This window comes from Manis javanica, chromosome 13 (assembly GCF_040802235.1).
Source record: "Manis javanica isolate MJ-LG chromosome 13, MJ_LKY, whole genome shotgun sequence".
NCBI classification, from domain to species: Eukaryota; Metazoa; Chordata; class Mammalia; order Pholidota; family Manidae; genus Manis; species Manis javanica.
Genome location: NC_133168.1, coordinates 94,897,102 through 94,922,771, shown reverse-complemented (window position 1 = coordinate 94,922,771; position 25,670 = coordinate 94,897,102). Strand labels below are relative to the sequence as shown.

General features: G+C 57.5%; 2 protein-coding genes across 3 annotated transcripts in view; both read left to right on the top strand.

Moving 5' to 3' along the window:
* The window catches only part of LOC140845686 (uncharacterized), a 7,310-nt gene extending 2,821 nt beyond the window's left edge, over positions 1 to 4,489 (top strand). Inside the window, exons 4-11 of one of the 2 annotated variants that reach the window (XM_073220407.1) lie at positions 70 to 285; positions 602 to 705; positions 1,189 to 1,258; positions 1,703 to 1,768; positions 2,111 to 2,179; positions 3,057 to 3,178; positions 3,287 to 3,393; positions 3,616 to 4,488. In XM_073220407.1, coding sequence (XP_073076508.1) covers positions 70 to 285; positions 602 to 705; positions 1,189 to 1,258; positions 1,703 to 1,768; positions 2,111 to 2,179; positions 3,057 to 3,178; positions 3,287 to 3,374 — 735 coding nt within the window. In that variant the 3' untranslated portion in view covers positions 3,375 to 3,393; positions 3,616 to 4,488. Of the gene's footprint in view, positions 1 to 69; positions 286 to 601; positions 706 to 1,188; positions 1,259 to 1,702; positions 1,769 to 2,110; positions 2,180 to 3,056; positions 3,179 to 3,286 lie in introns of both variants that reach the window. The other variant, XM_073220406.1, reaches the window with a different exon arrangement.
* Positions 4,210 to 25,670, top strand: LOC140845433 (uncharacterized). Its single transcript, XM_073219510.1, has 15 exons — positions 4,210 to 4,304; positions 11,826 to 12,225; positions 12,315 to 12,730; positions 14,069 to 14,144; positions 18,364 to 18,665; positions 19,245 to 19,334; positions 19,673 to 19,827; positions 19,967 to 20,490; positions 21,250 to 21,465; positions 21,783 to 21,886; positions 22,370 to 22,439; positions 22,884 to 22,949; positions 23,292 to 23,360; positions 24,238 to 24,359; positions 24,468 to 25,670. Exons 1-15 carry the CDS (start codon positions 4,210 to 4,212, stop codon positions 24,553 to 24,555), a joined length of 2,793 nt encoding a protein of 930 aa, XP_073075611.1. The 3' UTR covers positions 24,556 to 25,670.

The window sequence follows — 25,670 nt, the reverse complement described above, 5'->3', positions numbered from 1 at the left end:
GATCAGTGACCCTGCCTGGGAACAGGGGCACCAGGGGCACAGCTGGATGACACCTCTTGTCATCCCCAGGAGCTGTACAGTAGGGTTGAACATGGAGAATGCAAGGCCTACGTAGAGAGACACCCACTGATGGAAGACATTGTGCTCCTGGCCCCCAACATCCTTAACGTCCTCAAGCAGTGTGCTGCCACGTTTTATTTGGTCATCTCCTCCTGCCTCGGGGGTCCGAGCACGACGGCCCAGGACAGGGCCCGAGTGGTGGAGTTCTGGATACACGTGGCCAAGGTGTGTCATGGGACGGTCCCCAGGGTCCCCTCCTTCGCCAGCTCTCAGGATGGGTGCCTGCGGTCTGCCCTGCATGGTCCCTGGGCCCTCCTGCCAGGGGCGTGTGGATCTGGACTCGCAGGCCCCGGGGGGGGGGGGGGAACAGCCATCCTGGGCCCCTTTCTTGGGTTGAGCCATAGTCCTCCACCCAGGAGGGCCGCTCAGCAGGTACCAGGTGTGCTAGGCTCCCTGGGTGTCTGTCTCCTTAAGGACAGGAGTTCATGGGGGAATAGAGCAGAGAAGCAGGCCACGCTCTCAGCTCTGTCTTCCCTCCCAGGAGTGTCTGGCTCTCAGAAATTTCGAGTCCTTCCGTACCATTATGTACGCCCTGGAGTTCCCTGGTCTACGTCGTCTGGAGAGAACCTGGGGACAAGTTTCCTGGTGGGTAGTCCTGTCTCCGGGACCAGGCCACCTGAGTGGACAGGGACACCCTACGTCTGGCAGTGTCCCTCAGTGGGCTGGGACTTCCTGGGAGGCGGCAGAGTCTAGGGGCAGGGATGGCGGGCTCTTGGGGCCCCCTGTGGGTTAGGCCACGGGTACCCCTGCAGGAATCAGTTCCCTGCAATGTCAGGTGTGGGGTGAAGCCCATTGGAGATCTGGAGCTTGTGCTCTGCAGCAGGAGGTCTCTGCCCCAAGGACAGCGACCTGGCCCAAAGCAGATTCGCGCCCGGGAGAGCAGGGAATGGAGGCCCCAGGTGGAAACACGCAGCCCCTCCCCAGGCCACGGATTCCCAGGGCTCAGGGCCGTGGTGGGAAGACTCCTGCGGGCTAGTGGGCCTTCTAGGATCCCCGGGAAAAGGGGTCGGCCCCGAGACTCTCCGCCTGCTGGCCTCATGTGTCCCTCCTCCTCTCCCCTCCCCATAGGAAGAGCTCCTGGATCTACAGAAAACTTAAAAAGAGGGACAAGGGGCTTAAAAGGAAGCAGCTCCTCGAGGTAAATGGGGGCTGGAGGTCAGGAAGGGAGGGGTCCTTGGGGCAAGTCCTCTGCCGTGCTGTGGCACAGATTTGGGGAAGACTCGAGGAGTGCGGGGTGAGCCGGGCAAGCTGATGGGGAAAGTAGGGTCCCCCAGGCCCATGAGGGCCTCGTCTGTCTCCCTCCCTGGCTCCACTTGACTGGGGGCCTGGCATCCACTGAGGACGCAGGGGACAGACCCCCAGTCAGGGCTGGGGATGGCATGGGGTTGCAGCAGGGTTGGGGCCTGTGGCTGAGCAAGGTCGGCTTCTCCCCTGGGTCCCCTGAGCCTGTCACAGTCCCTCTGTGGAGGTGGGGACAGCGTAGGTGCCAGGGGGCTCGGGCAAGGCATCCATCCACCACGGTCTGGCTGTGGGAGGCACGTGGGAGGGGAGCATGAGCACCTGAGTGTCGTGCACCTTGCAGGAGGCGAGGGCCATGGTGAGGAAATGGCCACAGTCCCCCAGGGCATCCCAGGGTATGAAGAAGCAGGTGAGAGTGGCGCGGCCAGGGTCAGGGCGGTGGGGGTGACCCTGCACCTGCTCCTGGTCCCACCAGCTCTGAACTGCCAGCTCCGGTGTGACCAGAAGGAGGGCGAGAGCAGCTGGGTACAGGGGGAAGTAGGAGGACAGGTGCAGGGCCCACAGGTCCTGGGAATGGCCGAAAGCCAGCCCTGGGAGGGACCAGGAGGGGAGAGCAGGGCGAAGGGAGGGGGTGAGGCCGCACAGGGTGGTCCAAGGGAGCTGGGGGCTGCGGGTGTGGGGTTCAGGGGAGGCTCTGTGGGCACCCCTGAGGCAGGTGGGGACTCATCACCTCCCCACCCCGGTGGCACAGGGCATGGTCCCATTCCTTGGACTGATTCTGTACGACGCCTTAGAGAAACACCAGGAACATCATGAGGACGTGAGTGACCCAGCAGGGCTCAGGGGGGCTGGATGGTGAGCTTTAGGGAGGGGAGATCCCCCAGTGAGCCCGGACCTCTCAGCACCGGGCCACCCCCATTCCTGAGCGTCTCCCCTCCACCCCAGGACCTGGGCTTCTTGGAGAGGACTGCCAGAAGGACCCACCTAAGCCCCGGTCCTGGCCCCAGTGCAGGTGGCGCTGAGGGCTCCAGGGGACACATTCTGGGCAGGACTGGTCTCTCCCTCAGGCCCTGCCCAGTGGGAGGGGTGCTGCTCCTTCAGGGCAGGAAGCACATGAGGGGGGGGGGCGGGCTGGCAGTGCCTTCCCGCCTGATGCCTCAGCTCCCCAGAGCAGTCCCCGCTTCTTGGTTGCCCCGAGCCCGGGCCAGGCCCGGGTGCTGTTTCTGGGCAGGCCTGCCCCTTGGAGGGCCCTGGCGGTCCTCCACCTTGAGAAAGGGTGGGGACGTTTCGGCCTCGATCTGGGCTCAGGGGGCTGTTTCCGATGTACTTTGGCCGCCTTGCTGCCTTCCAGGGTGATGGCATAAAATAGAGAGAGTTGAGTGCCCAGCCATGAAAGGTGAGGGATGTAGTCAAGACACCCTGGGCAGGACCTAGTCCGGGCCATGCCTTGGGTCTAACGTGTGTTGAGAGAGTTAAGACACACAGAGCTCAGGACACTAAAGGCTTTGTAAGGTGGGGGATGGGATGGCATCAAGGCCGCCTTCCTGGAGGAGGAGCTGGAGACCCAACAGTGGGAACAGGCTGGGCTAGATGGCATTGGAAGGAAGGAGGGTTTCCGTGAGCAAAGATCCGGGACCATCCCAGTGCCCCACTCCTCACCCCCTCCTCATCTGCATCCTGTCCTTCCTCTGCCCCAGGCCACTGACTTCCTAGAGGAGCTCCTCACATACAAGTTCCTGGCCAGGCAGTATGACCTGGAGCCCAAGGAGCACTTCCTGTTCTTTTTCCACACAGTGGAGCTCCTGGGTGAAGAGCAGAGGTGAGGCTGCCAGGAGTGGGGTGTGGGCTGTAGCTGCCGGCAGGCTCTGGGGGAAGGGCCCCCGGCCATGGGGCTCCAGGGGCTCACAGGTGTCCCTCTGTCCTGCAGCTACGGCCTGTCCTACCATCTGGAGCCCCCAGGTCAGAGGGCAGGCAGAAAAGGACTGTTACAGTTCTTCAGGTCCCGCAAGATTTAAACTTATGGGCCAGGGCCAGGTGAGTTTCTGGGCTGGGGTGTTCAGCAGGGGGTGGGCTGTTCCCCAGCGTCAAGGAAACTTTGCGCCATGCAGGGTGTGGGGCGTCCTAAAGACCGGTGCGGCTGCAATCCCGCTCCACTGCCGATCGGTTGTGCCAGACTGAAGGGTGGTTCCCCGCCCCCTGTGGGACTCAGTTTCCTCCTCTGTGAGTAGGTGACGCTCAGAAGCCTTTCTTTGACAGGGACTCCCAGGTGCTCGTGATTGACAGGACCCTCCGCACAGGGCCCGGAGCCCCGAGGGCAGTGGGGACGGGGTGGAAGCAGGATAATGGGGGGAACCCGGGATAAGCAGTCTCTTCTGCTCACCCGCGTGGCCCTGTAGCTACTGTCATCGGGCGCTCGGCCCTGCTGGTGTCCTGGCTGCATGTGGAGGAGACCTTCTTCCCCTTCGGGCAGGCGGCACCCGGCGCCCCAGGGCCCCAGTCTGCCTGCTGCTCCTCCTCCTCCCGCTGCTCATCCGGAGCCTCTGCCGGGGCAGCTGCTCTGGCACCTCCTCCTTCGGCCGACTCGGGCAGCTCCCCAGGCTGCCACTGTATCCTCAAGGACCCGTATGTAGCTGCGGTGCACCTGGCCACCTTCGTGCTGTGTCGTCCCCTCTGCTTGTGGCCCGTTGGACAGAGGCGAGCCGCCCCACCGTGTGGAGGATGTTCCCCTTCGGCAGGTGGCCTCCAACCGTGACACCAACTCCTGCCTGGGCGCCGTCAGCCACCGAGTCGTAGCCACAGGGTTCCAGGAATAGGTGGGGGCTGTCCTCACCAGGCCCGGCCTTTCCCGGGATGGACATAGACACGGCGCAGTGCTGCGAGGGACCACAGCCTCCTGGTACCCAGCGGAGGCATCGGAGGATGCAGGGGTGGCCGACTGTCACAGGGTACCGGGACTTGCTTACAGGGGAGCCCCCTGTACAACTTCCTCCCCTCATCCCTGAGAAATAGCCCCCCCAGGCGCAGTGTGCTCTGGGTGTTGTCTCTGAGGTTTATGGTTCCTGGGGGTTGGGGTCATCCCTGTGCAGAATGTAATAAATGCTGAACGGATTGCCACCACACTGCTCTTTCTTCTCAAAGCTCTGCCCCTCCTGCGGACATCGTGTGCCCCAGCCCACCCCACCCCAGCCTCAAACTCTCTGATGCAGGGGGGCCCTGACCTCTGCCAGGTTGTCCTCCATCCTCTGTCCTCCCCCCGTAAGGTGCTGAGGAGGAGCATGGTGCTCCAAGCCCCAGGGTGGCACACCTCGGCAACACTGGGGAGGGCTGCTCAAACAGAAACTGAACCTTACTTCCTGTCACCTATAGATTATGATCAGACACGGAAACTTGTGTACTCGAGTAGATCCCAGGGCTGCAGGGTGCCAGTCTAGCACTGTCCCACTTAATGAGACAGAGCTGCTCCACACATTCCAGAAAATACCTTTGCGAAAAACTTCTTGGTCTCTCAAAGCACCTCCAAGAGGTGCACGCCTTCCACTGGGGGGCTTTGTCTGAGCCCACTTTCTCCACGCTTCACACCTCGGAGCACCCCCCAAAGCTCCCGGGTTCCCAGTCCTCCCCCATGGTGCCCCTCAGCCGCCCATCCCCAGGCCAGGCTGGTGTGAGTCCCCTGGTGTCCCACTCCTGGGTCCTGGCTGAGCGGCCTGATGTCTGCGACAAAAGGCTGGGGAGGCTGAGCGGAGGCACTTGGCTCTGATTCTCCCCACACGCTCTCCCAGGACTCTCAGGATGTGTTCACCCTCCCAGGAGGGGAGGCCTGGCCTGGAGGGGAGCTCCAGGATCAGCACAAACACCCCCTTGGGGGGTTCCAGGATGGAGAGAGTCTCCAGGCCTTATGCTGCAGGTGGAGCCCCAGATTGGGACTGGGGAAGCAGACGTGGGCCCTCCTGACAGCCTCAGGTGACCAGGAGACAGGAGGTAAAATCGGGACACCCAGGCCACCCCCCTTCCCCTGGACCTTCCCACAGCACGCTCAGAGCCATCTGCCTACACGGTGGTCCCAGGTATGACCTCAGGCTCCCCGGCCACAAAGGGAGGGAGGTTTGGGCAGGAGGAGGGCAGGCGGGCCCCTGGCAGGGCTGTGGCACAGGTCAGACCTGTCATCCTGCACGGCCCACCAGCCTCAACCTGACACAGAGGAGCTTCTGGGCCCCAAAACAAAGCAGCAGCCCTGGGCCCGGTGGGTGGTCACTGGGCCAGCGGTCCGTCCTCAAATGGTGTGTGCAGGGGCCCCAAGCGCAACACGGCCTGGGCTGCTGGTGCTGGGACACCAGGCTCACACGGCTGTGGGCTGCAGCGCACCTTCCCCACCCGGCATGTGCTGGGGAGGTGGCAGGGCCCTCTGGCCCCTGGTGCGCTACTCCGCACCCAGGCACGGGCTCTGGGGGCTCCCTGTCTTCGGGCTCTTCAGAGAAGCTGATGATGGAGTCCTTGTTCACAGGCTCAGAGAATGAACTTTGCAAACACTCAAGGTAGGAGAGCATGTGCGAGGCTTTCATTTAGAGATAAAGCAGAGGACACAGCTCCTGGCTTGCCCCTGCCCGGAGGGGACAAGATAGCCCTGGGGTGATGCACAGTCTAGGGAATTTATAGGCAGGTGAGAGACAAAGGGCCAGGGATGCAGACCTGCTAAATGGTCCCCAAATGCTTATCTTTGAAGAGACACTAAGTTTCTTATCAGTCTTCCAGATTATTTTGCATACTTGCCATTATTACTTGCCTACATTGCATATCATTTGATTAGGGCTAGAGGAAGAAAAGCAGCATCTGGGTAAAGATAAAGAAAATAAGTCGGGCCTTTTATCAGGCTACGGTACATTTTACAATAACCTCATTTAATTGACACAGTGAAGACACGGGCTATGCTGCGGTCTTTTCTTACGTGGGGGATATTCAAACATTTCAGGCCAAGTTACTCCTGGATGTTTGGTTTTAATTAATCTCACACAAGAATGCTTATATTACTTTAGAGAATGAATGTGACTGACTTTGCTTACTTGTTTAATACGGAGTTTCAGTAGGGGTTTTATTCCGGAGGCCCTCACCCTGCTCTGTCTGCGCCCCCCACGGTCCCTGCCTCACCAGCACCGAGGCTCCGCGGCTTTCCTCCCCAGCTGCCATTCCCTCCTAGTTCCTCCTCCAGGCTTCCCTTCCACACTCCCCAAGCTCTCTGCTCCCATGCTCGCACCCCTCTCCCCCCGCCCTCCCAGCCTTCTCCTTCCCCCACCCCTCCCCTGGGCTGGGACTCCTGTTAGGAGGGCGTTGTGCATTCTCCTCGGTTCTTGTCCCCGCCGCAGCAAAGAACTGAGAGGCAGAGACGCAGCAGTCAAGTAGAGTAAAGGTTTTATTTACGGAGAGAAAGTGCACACTCAGAGAGAGGGGAGTGTGGGCTACCTCAGAGAGGGAGGCGCACTGAAAGGGTGGGGGCTCCCCCTTGGAAGGATTTCTCAGGAATGTGACAAAGGGCTAGGGGTGTGGACCTGTGAAGTGGTCTCAAGATGAGACATGAAGTTTCTTATCAGTCCTCCCCCTGCTCGGATTCCCTCCAGCAGAGCAGCTTCCTGGCTGGGCAGCGTATCAGTTAAGACTGCCCTCCCTGCCTCCATGGTGGGCTGAGTTACTGTATGTTCGCTAAAGACTGTGTTAAGAGTGGATAAAATGAAACTTCCTGTGGCCAGGATTTTCACCTGGGCCTAGTCGGCTAGCTCACCACTCATGTGGGCAATAGGTTGCTATTGACTCTATAGAAAGAGCTCCCACCCAGTGCTCTGGGTGACACAGTGTCACGGCAGTGATGCTGCAGGAGAGCAGAGCAGAGGCTGGAGTGGTGGCAGTGCTGAGGTCAGAGGCCCAGAGGATGGCTGTGTGGGATGGCTGTGTAGGCAGGGAGGCCCAGAGGCAGAGACCTGCCTGCTGCATGCAGACTCGCTCTGATTGGACGGGATGTTAGGGATTGACCTGCCACTGTGGAAATAAAGTTGGGTATAGCCCTTTCACCCCCATAATGTTTTACTGTCATTTCTTTGGTCACATTGAATCCATAGCGAACTTGCCCAGGGTTGAAACCCATTGGCAGGACATTAAAAATCTTACTTCTTCACTTCCTGGGTTTTGAAATGCAATCTTAGCTTTAAGATCGAATCTTTCCTGTCTTACTGTGCTGTGATGGCTGAGCTAGCTTGCTAAGTGAACTGTCCAGTCCACAAATTACTTGATGTGGGGATGGAGGAGGAGGAGAAACAGCATATAGGTAAAGGTAAAAAAATAAGCTGGGCCTTTAAGCAGGCTAAGTGAGTCTTACCAGGACACGATTTACTAAACACAATAAAGACAAGGGTATGCCGAGAGACCTTCCTTTGTCTGGGGAATACCCAAGCATTCCAGGCCAGTTACTCCTGGCTTCTGCAACTTTAACTGATCTCACTGAAGAATGCCTATATTCTTAGTTTGCTATTTTTACCCTAGGGAAGGGACAAGCAGAAGGTGCCAAAGAGCCCCGTGCACCTTATTAAGAAGTGCAGACTCTATTTCGTAGGCAATACAGGGTCAGAGAAGGATTTTGAGCAGCGAAATATGATCACTTTCTTATAGGTAGGTCATCTAGCAGTAGTGAGGGGAAAGAATTTAAGTGGGAGGCACTGAAGGATTGGGGGTCAAGTAGGAGGCCACTGCACAGCTTAGGGGAGAGACGGTGAGGGCTTGGAAATCCAGTGCGGTGGTGAGAACTGAGAGGAGACACAGACGTGAGAAAGAGCAAAGTCTGCGGAACCAGGCCTGACTCGCTATGCGCAGGATGGAAGGCGAAGCCGTCTCCCGGGTTTCTTCCTGGGATGGCTGGGGGACAGGTACCGATACTGGTAAGAAAGCTGTGGGCAGAGGAAGATAATGGACTAAGTTTGGAAGACTTTAGGTTTGGGATACTTGTGAGTAACCTAGGAAGAATTAATATTGTCAAAATGGTAATCCTACCTAAGGCAATCTACAGATTCAAATGCAAACCCTATCAAAATACCAACAGCATTCTTCAACGAACCAGAACCAATCGTTCTAAACTTTATAGGGAACCACAAAAGACCCCGAATAGCCAAAGCAGTCCTGAGAAGGAAGAATAAAGCCGGGGGCATGTCACTTCCAAAATCTCAAATCTTACTAGATCTGCATAAAAAGTCAAGATCTACTACAAAGACACAGCAATCAAGACAATTTGGTACTGGCACAAGAACAGACCCACAGACCAGTGGAACACAATAGAGATTCCAGATATTAACCCAAACATATACGGTCAACTAATAGACGATAAAGGAGCCATGGATTTATAATGGGGAAATGACAGCCTCTTCAACAGCTGGTGTTGGCAAAACTGGACAGCTACATGTAAGAGAAGGAAACTGGATCACTGTCTAATACCACACACAAAAGGAAAGTCAAAATGGGTCAAAGACCTGAATGTAGGTCATGAAACCATAAAACTCTTAGAAAGAAACATAGGAAAAAATCTCCTGGACAGAAACAGGAGCAACTTCTTCATGAACATATCTCCCCAGGCAAGGGAAACAAAAGCAAAAATGAACAAGTGGGACTATATCAAGCTGAAAAGCTTCTGTACAGCAAAGGACACCATCAACAGAACAAAAAGACATCCAACTGTATGGGACAATATGTTCATACATGACATATCCGATAAAGGGTTGACATCCAAAATATATAAAGACCTCACGAACCTCAACAGACAAAAAGCAAGTAATCCATTTAGAAAATGGGCACAGGATTAGAACAGACACTTCTCCAAAGAAGAAATTCAGACGGCCTACAGGCACATGAAAAGATGCTCCGCATGGCTAATCATCAGAGAAATGCAAATTAAAACCACAATGATACATCACCTCATACCAGTAAGGATGACCACCATCCAAAAGACAAACAACAAATGTTGGCGAGGATGTGCAGAAAGGGAAACCGTGTTACACTGCTGGTGGGAATGTAAATTAGTTCAACCACTGTGGAAAGCAGTATGGAGGTTCCTCAAAAATCTCCAAATAGAAATACCATTGACCCCGGAATTCCACTCCTAGGAATTTACCCTAAGAATGCAGCAGCCCACTTTGAACAAGACATACGCACCCTTGTTTATCGCAGCACAATTTACAATAGCCAAGGAATGGAAGCAACCTAAGTGTCCCTCAGTAGATGAATGGATAAAGAAGATGTGGTACATATACGCAATGGAATATTATACAGCCAGAAGAAGAAGAAAATCCTACCATTTGCAACAACATACACGGAGCTAGAGGGTATTATGCTCAGTGAACTAAGCCAGGCAGAGAAAGACAAGTACCAAATGATTTCACTCGTGTGGAGCATAAGCACAAAGCAAAAAATGAAGGAACAAAACAGCAGCAGACTCGCAGAACCCAAGAATGGACTAACAGTTACCAAAGGGAAAGGGACTGGGGAGGATGGGTGGGAAGGGAGGGATCAGTGGAAGAAAAGGGGCATTACTATTAGCAGACATAACATAGGGGGGCCACAGGGAGGGCTGTACTGTACAACACAGAGAAGACAAGTAGGGATTCTATAGCATCTTACTACGCTGATGGACACTGACTGTAATTGGGTATGTGGGGGGGACTTGGTGATGGGGGGAGTCTAGTAAACATAATGTTGCTCATGTAACTGAAGCTTGATACCAAAAAATAATCATAATAACAACTTAATAAAAAATTGGGAAAAAAAGATTATCATTTAAATTTGAAGGAGGGATTAAACAATTTCTAGATAAGCAAAAGCTGAGAGAATTTAGCTCCCACCAACCATCTCTACAGTGTATTTTCGAGGGACTGCTACAGATGGAAGTGTTCCTAACATTAAATAGCTGTCACCAGAAGTAACAAAAGGGGATAGACAAAGAGTACAGAATATGACACCTAATATATAAAGAATGAGGAGGGAAAATTAAAAAAACAGCCTCCTTTAGATTGTTTGTAATAGCATACTTAACTGAGTTAAGTTAGATTCTTAGATAGTAAGGAAGATAAGGCACCCTTGAACCTTTGGTCACCACGAACCTAAAGCCTGCAGTGGCAATAAAGACATACCTATTGATCATCACCCTAAGTGTAAATGGTCTGAATGCACCAATCAAAAGACACAGAGGCACTGAATGGATGAAAAAACAAGACCCATCTATATGCTGCCTACAAGAGACGACTCACTTCAAACCCAAGGACGTACAAAGACTAAAAGTCAAGGGATGGAAAAAGATATTTCATGCAACTAATAGGGAGGAAAAAGCAGGTGTTGCACTACTTGTATTAGACAAAATAGACTTTAAAACAAAGAAAGTCACAAGAGACAAAGACAGACACCACATAATGATAAAGGGGTCAATCCAACAAGAGGATATAAGCATTATAAATATCTATGCACCCAACACAGGAGCACCTACATATGTGAAACAAATACAAACAGAATTAAAAGGGAAAACAGAATCAATGCATTCATTTTAGCAGACTTCAACACTCCACTCACTCCAAAGAACAGATCAACCAGACAGAAAATAAGTAAGGAGACAGAGGCACTGAACAACACATTGGAACAGATGGACCCGACAGACATCTACAGAACTCTCCACTCAAAAGCAGAAGGATACACATTCTTCTCAAGGGCACATGGCACATTTTCAAGAACAGATCATATACGAGGCCACAAAAAGAGCCTCAGTAAATTCAAAAGGACTGAAAATGTATGAACCAGCTTCTCAGACCACAAGGGTATGAAACTAGAATTAAATTACACACAGACGACGGAAAAGCCTACAATCACGTAGAGGCTTAACAACATGCTCCTAAATAACCACTGGCTCAATGACCAAATAAAAACAGAGATCAAGCAATAGATGGCGAGAAATGACAACAATAATTCAACAACGCAAAATCTGTGGGATGCAGCAAAGACACCGCTGAGAGGGAAGTATACTGCACCACAGGCCTACCTCAGGAAAGAAGGACAATCCCATATGAACACTCTAAACTCACAATTAACCAAACTAGACAAAGAAGAAAACTTGAGGCCCAAAGTCAGTAGAGGGAGGGACATAATAAAGAGTAGAGCAGAAATAAATAAAATAGAGAAGAATAAAACTATTTAGAATCAATGAAAGCAGGAGCTGGTTCTTCGAGAAAATAAACAAAATAGTAAACCCCTAGCCAGACTTACCAAGAAAAAAAGAGAGTCAACGCACATGAACAGAATCAGAAATGAGAAAGGAAAAATCAGAACTGACAGACACCACAGAAATATGAAGAATTATGAGAGAATACTCTGAAAAATTGTATGGAAAGAAACTGGATAACTTTCGAGAAATGGTCAACTTTCGAGAAAAACGCAACCTCCCACGGCTGAGCCAGGAAGAAACAAAACCTGAACACACCAGGGACCGGCAGGGACACTGACCCGGGAATCCCCGACGGCAAAGCAAGGACGACAGGCACCTCGGGAAACACTTCTAATTCCGAAGGCGCGGCCCCCGGCCGCCCGACCCCCGCCGCCCCGCCGCGGGTCCCGCCGGGCGCCTCAGCTCGCCCGGCCCTCGCCCTCGAGGCCGCCGCCGAGAACCTCCACACGCGGCAGGACGCCCTCCGGCCTCCCGCCTGCGCGGCCCCCGGACCCCCGTCCCGGGCGGCGGCGGCAGGGCGGCGGCGCGGCCCCCGGCCGGGCCCAGCGAGGACCCACCACCCGCGCCGCCCGCCGAGCCCTCGCACGGCCGCACCCTCACCGGCTCCCCCGCGCCCGCAGGCCGAGGCACAGGTCCCCGCGCCCCGTCCGGGCCCCGCCGCGCCCCGCGGCCACCTACCTTCCGGCCCGCAGAGCCGTCGCTGTCGCCTTCACCCCTGAAGCGGGGCCCGCCCGGGACGCTCGGCCGCAGGTCCGCCGGGAGGAAGGCGCAGCCGAGCACAGCGCGGGTCCACCACCCTCACGCGGTCTCCGCGGGGCCCGCTGCGCGGACGGGACGGCGGCCCGGAGCATGGACGGAGCCGCGGGAGCTGCCTCTGCCTACGGCGCTCGCGAGGCCACCGACTCTTGAATGTGGCGGCGGCGGCGCCTGCAGCTACTCAGCAGCCGCCGGGCTCACTGGTTCCGCGCGCTCGCCCAATGGCTGCCTGCTCCGCGGCGCCGCCTTGCTTACTGGCCACGAGTGCCGTCAGTCGGAGGCGGGCCTGCGGGCGACCTGCGCGCTCATTGGCCGCGAGGGCCGTCAGGCGCGGGCTGTCACTTTCTTCGATATACTGATTTTTCACGAGATGACCGACGCGTTAGTTTTTTAAAAAATTAATCAATTAATTTATTTAGGTGTCCTTAATCCACAATCACATGAGCAACAATGTGGTTACTAGACTCCTCCCATTATGCAATACCCCCCCACACCCCATTACAGTCACTGACGATCCGCGTAGTGAGACGCTGTAGAGTCACTACTTGTCTCCGTGTTGTACCGCCCTCCCCGCGCCCTCCCTGCCTTATGTGTGCTGACCCTGATGCCCCTCATTCCCCTTGTCCCTCCCTCCCTCCCCACCCACCCTCCCGAGTCCCTTTCCCTTTGGTAACTGTCAGTCCATTCTTGGGTTCTGTGCGTCTGCGGCTGTTCTGTTCCTTCAGTTTTTGCTTTGTTCTTATGCTCCACACGAGTGAAATCATTCGGTGCTTGTCTTTCTCCGCCTGGCTTATTTCACTGAGCGTAATACCCTCTAGCTCCGTCCATGTTGTTGCAAATGGTAGGATTCGTTTTTTTCCTATGGCTGAATAATATTCCATTGTGTATATGCACCACATCTTCTTTATCCATTCATCTACTGAGGGACACTTAGGTTGCTTCCATTTCTTGGCTATTGTAAATAACTCACCTGTTATTAAGTTATTTAATTTTCAAGGGATTGGGGATTTTCTACATATCTTTGTATTACTGATTTGTAATTTAATGCACTACGGTCAGAGAACAAACATATTTTGTATGATTTTAATTCTTTGAAATTTAGTTCAGTTTTGTGATCTATGTGATCAGTATGTTAATGCTCCTGAAAATTCTGTTGTTGTGGAGTGGAATGTTCTATTAGTGTTAACTAGATCTAGTTGGTGGATACCATTCAGTTTTTCTGCATCTTTGCTGAGTTTATTATCTACTCGTTCTGTCAGTTACTGAGAAAAAAAGTGTTGACATATCCAAGTAGATTGATGGACTTGTCTGTGCTTTCCCTTTAGTTATATTAGTTTTTCTTTTCTTTCTGTTAGCATTTTGGGGTGCTTTTAGTAGGTGCTTTAATATATCTTCTTGGTGACTTTATACTTTCATCATTATGCATGGAGAAGGGTGTGAGCGCGCGGCCCGGTTCCTCTGCCTCTGCGTGTCTTCCGCGCGGGCGCCCCGGCACATGCAGAGCGCACCTGCTGTTGCGGGAGAGCAGCGCGGGACGCGCGGCAGCAGGGTGCCCAGGGCCGCCGGTGGCCTGGGGCGTTCGGCCCGCTCCGTGCCCGGGTGGGGGGCGGGGCTCGAGGCCACGGACACCACCCTCGAAAGACGGGCGCGACCACGGGCCCACGGACGGTGGTCCCCTCCTGTGGGGCCGGGCCTGCCCTACCTCCCTACCGTGGCCAGGAGGGGAAAAGCGCTGCCTCCGGGAGCGCAGCCCGGGCCCGGGGACGGGGGGTCTAAGGCCGGCGCTGGCCGGCGGGTGAGGGCGAGTGGAGGCGATCGGAGCGCAGGGCTTAGGGGCTTCCGCGCTGCGCAGGGAGCCCAAGGCCTGCCTGCGGGGTGGGGGACCCGCCGGCCTGCCCGCGGGTTGGCCCTGCCTCTGGGCGGGGATGCCAGGCTGAAGGCGGGTGTGCCCACCGCCACCCCCAGCCCCCGGACCGCGTGTGGGGGTGGGGGACGAGGCCCGGCATCCGCAGGTGGTCACGGTGGGGCAGGGAAGGGGCTGGGCGAGGGGGGGCACCCGCGGTGAGCGGGCGGGAGGGGCAGGCGGCCGCGAACTCTCTTGTCCCCCCACCCCCCGCATGCCCCAGGAGCTCTTTTCTCCTACTTTCTCTCTAAATAAAAGCCTCCCTGGCTTTCTTTCCTACCTTGATCATGTTGCGAAGTTCATTCTTTGACTATGGGAACAAGAACCCCGGTATCATTTTGGTCTGTTAAAATTCCCCATTCTGCCCCCGCATTGTTTCTGTGTCCCATCAAGTATTTTATCAGACGTTTCCTGTTTTATATTCCTGTGAATTACTTCCCTTTCCCTTGAAGTCGCAGACCCTCACCCCTTCTCCTTGGTTCAAGATGACACACAGACCTCATTCTCCCTGCGTAACTCCAGGGAGGGGAGATCCCAGGGCAAAACACCTTTGAAAGCGAAATCAGGCAAAGGGAGAAATGATGTTCAAAGGCCGTTTATTGCATACAAGGAGTCGCCCTGTGTGTGTGTGTGTGTGTCTCTCTCTCTCTCTCTCTCTCTCTCTCTCTCTCTCTCTCTCTCTCTCTCTCTCTCTCTCTCTCTCTCTCTCTCCTGTTGCAGTAGAAGAGAGCCAATACTCCCACCAAGCTCTCTGGTCCAGATAAGCCCTCGCTCGCCCACGTAATCACCCACTGATGGAGACAGACTACTTCTCTCCACCCCTTGGAAACCCCTGTTGATACCGACATGCACTAAAGCCAGGCCAAGAGATTCTGCAAATATTGCAATTTTACCCACACCCTGTCTGTGGAACAGATGTCTATGGCTTCCCTGTATGTACTTAATTAAATTTTGTTACTTTTTCTCCTGTTAATCTGTTTCATGTCAATCTGTTTCTTACTCCAGCTAGGGGAACCTCAGGGATGGAAGAAATTCTTCCTGCCACCACCGGTCAAGTAGCTATGTTTACGAAGGGCTGACCCAGGACCTCCATCTTTTTGTTGAAAGGAGCAAGATCGTGTGAAGAAACTGGAAATTATAGCCAGGATTCCTGCCTGGGTGTCACACACTGTAGACCTGAAGGGCCTGTTAGCACGTGTATGGGATGTTTACAGAGAGGCTGGTCAGTCTTGGGAGTGTTAGGCAGAAAAATAGATATGAGCGGGATGAGAGAGAATTAAGGCCAGTAAAGTTCACTAAGAAAGGGACTCAAAAACCATTCTGTCCCAGGGGACTGAGGCGGAGCAGAAAAGAAAAACAAAACGCTAGTGAATCAGCACAGGAATATCTGCTTGGACCCTTGCAGGCTGCTACTTCATGTGTCTGCACCCCAGCCTCTCTACCACGATTTCCCCTCGAAAAGCCCTGACCGCTCGCGTGTCAGGAGGACGGTGGTTCTCTAAGGCAGGAGCCTGCCACTCCCTCATTTACTAGCAAGTCAACAAACTATTCTTTCCTTTCCTCAAAAGCTTGTCACTGTGTTTTGTGATTTGACCTCAGGGACGAGGACCGGGTCTTGGTATCAGGAGCAGCACCCCCTCACCCCGACCAAGTGCCCGCAGTGCCGCTCCCTCAGTGTCAGAGGCCACAGGACCGAGCTGTCAGGGACGCAGAGCTCCCGGCTTCCTCCTTGCTAGCCACAGGGGACTGTGCCGGCCAGGAGTGCCTGCTGTGTGGCGGGTCAAGCACAAGCCTCTAGAACTCCCTCCAAAGTACATGTTGAAAGTAGTACTGCCTTCCAGGAGAGCTTACAGACTGGAGTGACCACCAAGGACTTGGAAGATGTCGGGGTGGTGATTTCCACAGACCCTTATTGAAGTCACCCACGTGGCCTACTCAGAAAACGGACAATTCTTGGAGATGACAGTGCATGATGGTCACCGTGATCGGAGTGTCTCAGATTGCAGTTATTGCTGCACATGGGGCTTCATCACTTGGTCCCCAAGCACCCAGTGTGTAAGTATTGGTCACGAAAATGCTCTTTGTTCTCTTCCTGTGAGTAAAGACCAGCAGGGCAGTCAGCTTTCAGCCGGCAAGGAGACAAAACTATCTCAGAGGCATATCAGACCTCCTGACTTAGGCTGTCACTTAGTCAGAAGGAACCTTCATCTCCTTTTCCTTCCAGAAGCCGTCACACTGGCCCATCCCATTGATGGCACTACGCCGATTGGACACAGTGATCAGGAAGTACAACCTGTCTAAGCACATTGATAGAGCAGTCACGGGTCAGAAGGTGGGAAATAAATCCAACAAAAATTCAGGGGCCTTTCGTCTTTGAGAAGATTCGAGAATTCTATCGTGTGGGCATGCCAAGCTCTCCTAAGGTGATGAACGAGGTGCTGTACCTGGACCCTCCTCCACCCCCCACACACAAAGGGCACAGCAGCCTGGTAGACCACCTCGCATTTCAGAGCATAGACCTCATGTCCAGTGTGCTACTCTGACCCATTTACTGATTGGTCTGAAAAGCACCTAGTTTGAGAGCAGCCTGGACCTTTGGAAGGTGGATGCCAGTAGATGACAACACCTGGATCCCCTCTCCTTGCTGCCCCTTCCAGGTGCACACCTGAACATGGCCTAGCGGGGGACTGGCCTGCCAAGATCACAAGGCCCAGTCCCCAGCCTGACTTGCGTGCTGTTCCACGCTCCGTGCCAAGCCTGGTCGGCATTCCTCCATCTCTGAGTCTGTTCGTCGCACACACGTGACACCAGCCCCCAGAAGCTGGAGGGGTCATTCATGTATCCCTGGGGATGTCCCTAGGGAGGAATGTCTGGCATGACCCTCCCTGTGCAGGCTGGGACATTGGGCAGCTCCGGGGAGGTGCTATGGCTTCAGCAGGACAGGGAACTGGTGACAAAAAGTGGCCTGAGCTCAGCTCTTGTCTCCTCGGAGCTGGGACCCTAGTGTCATTGCCAAAGAGCGAGGGGAGGGATCTGGTGGAGATCTGTGTACTCATGCATGGCAAGGGCCAGGAGGGTGGGCAGTCAGGAGCCCAGACGGGCATGTGGGCGTGTCTGAGTTCACAGAGCGGCCCAGGAAATGGACCCTTGAAGAAGTGATGTCACTGAAGACACGCCCAGTAGAACCTGAATTGTGACCCGGACGGAACCCAGCTCCTGGTCGCAGACCCCAGTCCTGCTCACTTGACCCGAGGCGCTCGACAGAGCAACATGCGGTCTTGTTGTGCGGAGCCTTCTGAAGGCGTGGGAGTCAGGGAAGCCGAGACGGAGAGTCTTCCTGCTCGCTGTGGGCGTTGGCTGAGAGAACACTTCCAACGCCTCTGTCCGTGTCTCCCGAGGAGCCCCGAGGTAACACAGGGCAGCCCAGAGCGGGCCCCTCCAGGACCAGGCCACTGTGTGACCCATCCCGGGCTGACCTTTCCCCCGGCTCCTTGTGTGTGTGCAGTGGGCGTGGGGCAGGCGGGGGCTGAAGGTTGGGGACCAGGGGGGCATTCAGTGTCACAGCTCTGGTCTCATCACTCAGTAGTGGAGGTGAGTGTTGGGACCAGGTACTTCCACCCACATGTTAATCCTGAGCCCGGGGGGTGTCCTCTCCTTCCCCCAGGACTGGATATCTAGGCAGATGGCCCTGTGTGCCTGATCTCGGGGACAGGGGTTGGGTTCCACATTACCCCCTGCGGGGAGGTCCACGCAGCCCCGGGTGCCTCCTCACCTGCTACCAGGCTCTGGCTTTGCAGAGCTCCACTCTGGGGAGCATGGAGGAGCTGATGGGTGGATTTACCTACTCCATCTCCCTGGACCTGGGGCAGGCTGCCTACACCCCAGGACCCCATTCCAAGCCTGGTAACCTGCCAGGGCCCTCCCAGGGTTGCCCCACAAGATTGGTCAACAGACCCACTCCAGAGGGCCTGGAACCTCGCTCCCGGGGGCACCCCGTGCCGCTCCTTGCTTGCATCCCAGAGGGCTGGGGGCTCTCGGGTGAGCTGCAAACCTCCCTTGTCCTGGTGGTTCCTGGGTTTCCCACTGACTATCTCCCTGCTGCCCCCCTCAGCGTGAACCTGAGCCATCTGTCCATGGGACTGAGGTCCCCAGGCGCAGGGCTCCCTGGACAGGCGTGAGGAGGAAGGGGAGAAAGCACACGGAACGAGTGGAACCAGCTCCGAACACCAGCCGGAGCAATCCCGAGGCCAAACTCCCTCCCCAGGACGCTGACCAGCCCACACGTGTGAAAGAGAAGCAGGGACTGTTCACGGCAAGGTCATCTTCAGGGGCAACCCTCAGCCGGAATGCTTCTTGGCCCCTACTCTCTGCAAAGGATGCTGACCAGCCAGCCACGGGCCAGCGGCTCCCCCGGTGAGCATCCAGCCCCTCCTCGGCCCAGACGGGCCTCTGCCCACAGCCCGTGGTGTATCCTGAGTGTCCCCACATGTGTCTGAGCCTCAGTGTGCTCCTCTGACAGGCAGGGTGACTGGCGATCAGCCTGTTAGAGTGCCCATGGGAAACACGGAAGAGGCCTTAGAGGGGCTCCCCTGGCGCCCGGCAGTGGAGAAAGGACTGCCAGCCAATGGGCCACTTTGGGGCTCACTTCTCTGTACCCGATGAAAAGCCTTTGGCCTCACCTGTCAGTGGCCTGGAGCCTGGTTCATTTGGAAAAGCACATGGGAAGCAGCCTTTGGAACGGAGGCTCGCAATTCCCTGTGGCTGTGCCGGGACCTTGTCCCCACCGTGGCCACATGGGGGGACCTCTGGGGACAGCAGAGGAGCGGTACCTGGGAAGGTTCGGGTAGGACTTCCTTCAGCCACAATAGGTATGCAGCACCCACTTTGTGCAGACCCTTTGGGGAAACTTAGCGTAACAGTGAAGGAAGCGGACACACTACTGGGACCCTGGCCCGTGTGGAGTCGGGCAGTCACTTCAGGCGTCATCCGCAGGTCACAGCCGGGAAGCGTCACGGGCGATACCCTCACCGCCTCCTCATGTAATGGGGGGCATGAAGAGGGGCCAGAGGAGAATCTGAGAAAGTGAGCGTTCACTGGGCCAGGAGGGGGCACTGCCTGTGTGCACAAAGTGGGTGGAGGAGGCGTGTAGGCCTTGGGGCAGGGGGCGCACAGCAGAGCCCAGCAGGTCACTCATCTTCGGGATCCCACGGGCGGGCTGACGAATGGGGACTTCCTATTCGGGAGGATGGGAGAGGATGGGGTCCCAGGAGAGAGACGCAGCGTCAGGAAGGGGGGAGGGGCAGGTGCCTGGACAGGCAGGGGAGTGCACAGCGGACAGGCCCACACAAGGGTGGGCCGCGAGGGCAGTGTGGCGGGTAAGACCAGGCTTCTCACTCTGCCACCCTCTGGCCTTCCCCCAGTCCCAGAATTGGATGGGCTAGGCGCCTTGCCTGGGAGCCCGAGCATGTACCCAGCATCATCAACGCGAGCCAGCTTTCACCCACCGTGGTGGGCCAAGAACTCCACCACTTGGTCCAGGAGGAACAACGGGGGCCCACGGTGGCAGAGCTGGAAGGTGAGGGGCTGCAGCCAGGGAACCAAGTAGGGTGGGCTTCCCGGACTGGGGTTCCCTTCAAGGCAGTGAGGGCTTTTCTGTGATTGTAAGGCGCGGGGAATCAGGCCCAGGGTGACCCTTTCTCTGTGTCCTGCTCCAGACCCACGGCAGATGCAGCTGGCTCCAGGGACACGCGGAGCGCCACCTTCGTGCCTAGAGCCCGTCCAGGAGCTCCCTGAGAACCCTGTGCTGGAGCTACGGCCGGTGTCACCTGCTTCAGCCGCTGCAGAGCTGAAAGATGTCCCAGCAGTGGCCTCAGCCCAGGGGCCAGGCCCTGAGCTGGAGCCCCATGAGCCTTCGGGCCTGGGGCCCAGGGCACTTGCTGGAATGGCACCAGGCGTGGCAGAGCCAGGTCCAGGTCCAGAGCCCACAAACCCCTGTGCTGCGAGCCCCTGGGACATCCCAGGACTGGTATCAGGCCCCGAGCTGGAGCCCCATGAGTCCTCGGGTGCGGGGCCCGTGGCACCTGCAGGAATGGCACAGGGCCTGGAAGAGCCAGAGGTGGCCCTGGAGCCCACCACCCCCTGTTCCATGAGCACCCGGGATTTGCCGAGGGAGGAGGAGCAGACCATCCTGGCGTTTCTTCCCCGCCTGGTGGCCAAGCAGCTGACCCTGATGTGTGCGGTGAGCGGAGCGGGCTCTCGGGGTCGGGGGTGGGCCTTCCCTGTGTCACGGGCTACCCCACACCTGCCCTCCCCTGACGTGGACTCCTGTGATGTGGGCCCACATCCCAGCTTCCCCACGGACTCACCATGTGCCCTGAGAGAATCTCCTCACCCCCAAGCCCTCAATGTCCACATGGGGACAGTAGGGCCGGCCCTTAGGGATCCTTGCAGACCAATGAGGAGGATGGAGCACAGGGAAGGTGGGCAGGGCCTGGCCGGGCTGGGAGGGGCAGGGCAGGGGAGGGGTGCTCAGGGAGGTGCTGCCAGGGCCTTAGGTCCTCGGGCCATTGGCCTGGCAGGCTCCTATGGCCTCCGCACTTCAGAGGCCCCTGCCATAGATCTGACTGCGTGGGAGACATAGACACCATCAAAGGTCCTGGTGGAGTTGTTTAAGGGGAAACTGCACCTGAGTGGGGAGCGGGATCCACGGGGTGGCAGCATGGGAGGCAGATGCCCCAGACTGGGCCGGCGAGAGCTGCCTAGTGCCTCAGGGAGGACGTGAGTGAGGGGGCCTGTGAGCAAAGCCCCTCTGTGCCCCATTACTGTGGGGTCCTGTGCATGCGGTCCTGGGCGCCTCAGTGGACGGGGTCTGAAGTCCAGACGGCCACAAGGCTCACAGCACGTCCCCAGCTGCCTGGGACCCAGCTCTGATCAGTGACCCTGCCTGGGAACAGGGGCACCAGGGGCACAGCTGGATGACACCTCTTGTCATCCCCAGGAGCTGTACAGTAGGGTTGAACATGGAGAATGCAAGGCCTACGTAGAGAGACACCCACTGATGGAAGACATTGTGCTCCTGGCCCCCAACATCCTTAACGTCCTCAAGCAGTGTGCTGCCACGTTTTATTTGGTCATCTCCTCCTGCCTCGGGGGTCCGAGCACGACGGCCCAGGACAGGGCCCGAGTGGTGGAGTTCTGGATACACGTGGCCAAGGTGTGTCATGGGACGGTCCCCAGGGTCCCCTCCTTCGCCAGCTCTCAGGATGGGTGCCTGCGGTCTGCCCTGCATGGTCCCTGGGCCCTCCTGCCAGGGGCGTGTGGATCTGGACTCGCAGGCCCCGGGGGGGGGGGGGGGAACAGCCATCCTGGGCCCCTTTCTTGGGTTGAGCCATAGTCCTCCACCCAGGAGGGCCGCTCAGCAGGTACCAGGTGTGCTAGGCTCCCTGGGTGTCTGTCTCCTTAAGGACAGGAGTTCATGGGGGAATAGAGCAGAGAAGCAGGCCACGCTCTCAGCTCTGTCTTCCCTCCCAGGAGTGTCTGGCTCTCAGAAATTTCGAGTCCTTCCGTACCATTATGTACGCCCTGGAGTTCCCTGGTCTACGTCGTCTGGAGAGAACCTGGGGACAAGTTTCCTGGTGGGTAGTCCTGTCTCCGGGACCAGGCCACCTGAGTGGACAGGGACACCCTACGTCTGGCAGTGTCCCTCAGTGGGCTGGGACTTCCTGGGAGGCGGCAGAGTCTAGGGGCAGGGATGGCGGGCTCTTGGGGCCCCCTGTGGGTTAGGCCACGGGTACCCCTGCAGGAATCAGTTCCCTGCAATGTCAGGTGTGGGGTGAAGCCCATTGGAGATCTGGAGCTTGTGCTCTGCAGCAGGAGGTCTCTGCCCCAAGGACAGCGACCTGGCCCAAAGCAGATTCGCGCCCGGGAGAGCAGGGAATGGAGGCCCCAGGTGGAAACACGCAGCCCCTCCCCAGGCCACGGATTCCCAGGGCTCAGGGCCGTGGTGGGAAGACTCCTGCGGGCTAGTGGGCCTTCTAGGATCCCCGGGAAAAGGGGTCGGCCCCGAGACTCTCCGCCTGCTGGCCTCATGTGTCCCTCCTCCTCTCCCCTCCCCATAGGAAGAGCTCCTGGATCTACAGAAAACTTAAAAAGAGGGACAAGGGGCTTAAAAGGAAGCAGCTCCTCGAGGTAAATGGGGGCTGGAGGTCAGGAAGGGAGGGGTCCTTGGGGCAAGTCCTCTGCCGCGCTGTGGCACAGATTTGGGGAAGACTCGAGGAGTGCGGGGTGAGCCGGGCAAGCTGATGGGGAAAGTAGGGTCCCCCAGGCCCATGAGGGCCTCGTCTGTCTCCCTCCCTGGCTCCACTTGACTGGGGGCCTGGCATCCACTGAGGACGCAGGGGACAGACCCCCAGTCAGGGCTGGGGATGGCATGGGGTTGCAGCAGGGTTGGGGCCTGTGGCTGAGCAAGGTCGGCTTCTCCCCTGGGTCCCCTGAGCCTGTCACAGTCCCTCTGTGGAGGTGGGGACAGCGTAGGTGCCAGGGGGCTCGGGCAAGGCATCCATCCACCACGGTCTGGCTGTGGGAGGCACGTGGGAGGGGAGCATGAGCACCTGAGTGTCGTGCACCTTGCAGGAGGCGAGGGCCATGGTGAGGAAATGGCCACAGTCCCCCAGGGCATCCCAGGGTATGAAGAAGCAGGTGAGAGTGGCGCGGCCAGGGTCAGGGCGGTGGGGGTGACCCTGCACCTGCTCCTGGTCCCACCAGCTCTGAACTGCCAGCTCCGGTGTGACCAGAAGGAGGGCGAGAGCAGCTGGGTACAGGGGGAAGTAGGAGGACAGGTGCAGGGCCCACAGGTCCTGGGAATGGCCGAAAGCCAGCCCTGGGAGGGACCAGGAGGGGAGAGCAGGGCGAAGGGAGGGGGTGAGGCCGCACAGGGTGGTCCAAGGGAGCTGGGGGCTGCGGGTGTGGGGTTCAGGGGAGGCTCTGTGGGCACCCCTGAGGCAGGTGGGGACTCATCACCTCCCCACCCCGGTGGCACAGGGCATGGTCCCATTCCTTGGACTGATTCTGTACGACGCCTTAGAGAAACACCAGGAACATCATGAGGACGTGAGTGACCCAGCAGGGCTCAGGGGGGCTGGATGGTGAGCTTTAGGGAGGGGAGATCCCCCAGTGAGCCCGGACCTCTCAGCACCGGGCCACCCCCATTCCTGAGCGTCTCCCCTCCACCCCAGGACCTGGGCTTCTTGGAGAGGACTGCCAGAAGGACCCACCTAAGCCCCGGTCCTGGCCCCAGTGCAGGTGGCGCTGAGGGCTCCAGGGGACACATTCTGGGCAGGACTGGTCTCTCCCTCAGGCCCTGCCCAGTGGGAGGGGTGCTGCTCCTTCAGGGCAGGAAGCACATGAGGGGGGGGGGCGGGCTGGCAGTGCCTTCCCGCCTGATGCCTCAGCTCCCCAGAGCAGTCCCCGCTTCTTGGTTGCCCCGAGCCCGGGCCAGGCCCGGGTGCTGTTTCTGGGCAGGCCTGCCCCTTGGAGGGCCCTGGCGGTCCTCCACCTTGAGAAAGGGTGGGGACGTTTCGGCCTCGATCTGGGCTCAGGGGGCTGTTTCCGATGTACTTTGGCCGCCTTGCTGCCTTCCAGGGTGATGGCATAAAATAGAGAGAGTTGAGTGCCCAGCCATGAAAGGTGAGGGATGTAGTCAAGACACCCTGGGCAGGACCTAGTCCGGGCCATGCCTTGGGTCTAACGTGTGTTGAGAGAGTTAAGACACACAGAGCTCAGGACACTAAAGGCTTTGTAAGGTGGGGGATGGGATGGCATCAAGGCCGCCTTCCTGGAGGAGGAGCTGGAGACCCAACAGTGGGAACAGGCTGGGCTAGATGGCATTGGAAGGAAGGAGGGTTTCCGTGAGCAAAGATCCGGGACCATCCCAGTGCCCCACTCCTCACCCCCTCCTCATCTGCATCCTGTCCTTCCTCTGCCCCAGGCCACTGACTTCCTAGAGGAGCTCCTCACATACAAGTTCCTGGCCAGGCAGTATGACCTGGAGCCCAAGGAGCACTTCCTGTTCTTTTTCCACACAGTGGAGCTCCTGGGTGAAGAGCAGAGGTGAGGCTGCCAGGAGTGGGGTGTGGGCTGTAGCTGCCGGCAGGCTCTGGGGGAAGGGCCCCCGGCCATGGGGCTCCAGGGGCTCACAGGTGTCCCTCTGTCCTGCAGCTACGGCCTGTCCTACCATCTGGAGCCCCCAGGTCAGAGGGCAGGCAGAAAAGGACTGTTACAGTTCTTCAGGTCCCGCAAGATTTAAACTTATGGGCCAGGGCCAGGTGAGTTTCTGGGCTGGGGTGTTCAGCAGGGGGTGGGCTGTTCCCCAGCGTCAAGGAAACTTTGCGCCATGCAGGGTGTGGGGCGTCCTAAAGACCGGTGCGGCTGCAATCCCGCTCCACTGCCGATCGGTTGTGCCAGACTGAAGGGTGGTTCCCCGCCCCCTGTGGGACTCAGTTTCCTCCTCTGTGAGTAGGTGACGCTCAGAAGCCTTTCTTTGACAGGGACTCCCAGGTGCTCGTGATTGACAGGACCCTCCGCACAGGGCCCGGAGCCCCGAGGGCAGTGGGGACGGGGTGGAAGCAGGATAATGGGGGGAACCCGGGATAAGCAGTCTCTTCTGCTCACCCGCGTGGCCCTGTAGCTACTGTCATCGGGCGCTCGGCCCTGCTGGTGTCCTGGCTGCATGTGGAGGAGACCTTCTTCCCCTTCGGGCAGGCGGCACCCGGCGCCCCAGGGCCCCAGTCTGCCTGCTGCTCCTCCTCCTCCCGCTGCTCATCCGGAGCCTCTGCCGGGGCAGCTGCTCTGGCACCTCCTCCTTCGGCCGACTCGGGCAGCTCCCCAGGCTGCCACTGTATCCTCAAGGACCCGTATGTAGCTGCGGTGCACCTGGCCACCTTCGTGCTGTGTCGTCCCCTCTGCTTGTGGCCCGTTGGACAGAGGCGAGCCGCCCCACCGTGTGGAGGATGTTCCCCTTCGGCAGGTGGCCTCCAACCGTGACACCAACTCCTGCCTGGGCGCCGTCAGCCACCGAGTCGTAGCCACAGGGTTCCAGGAATAGGTGGGGGCTGTCCTCACCAGGCCCGGCCTTTCCCGGGATGGACATAGACACGGCGCAGTGCTGCGAGGGACCACAGCCTCCTGGTACCCAGCGGAGGCATCGGAGGATGCAGGGGTGGCCGACTGTCACAGGGTACCGGGACTTGCTTACAGGGGAGCCCCCTGTACAACTTCCTCCCCTCATCCCTGAGAAATAGCCCCCCCAGGCGCAGTGTGCTCTGGGTGTTGTCTCTGAGGTTTATGGTTCCTGGGGGTTGGGGTCATCCCTGTGCAGAATGTAATAAATGCTGAACGGATTGCCACCACACTGCTCTTTCT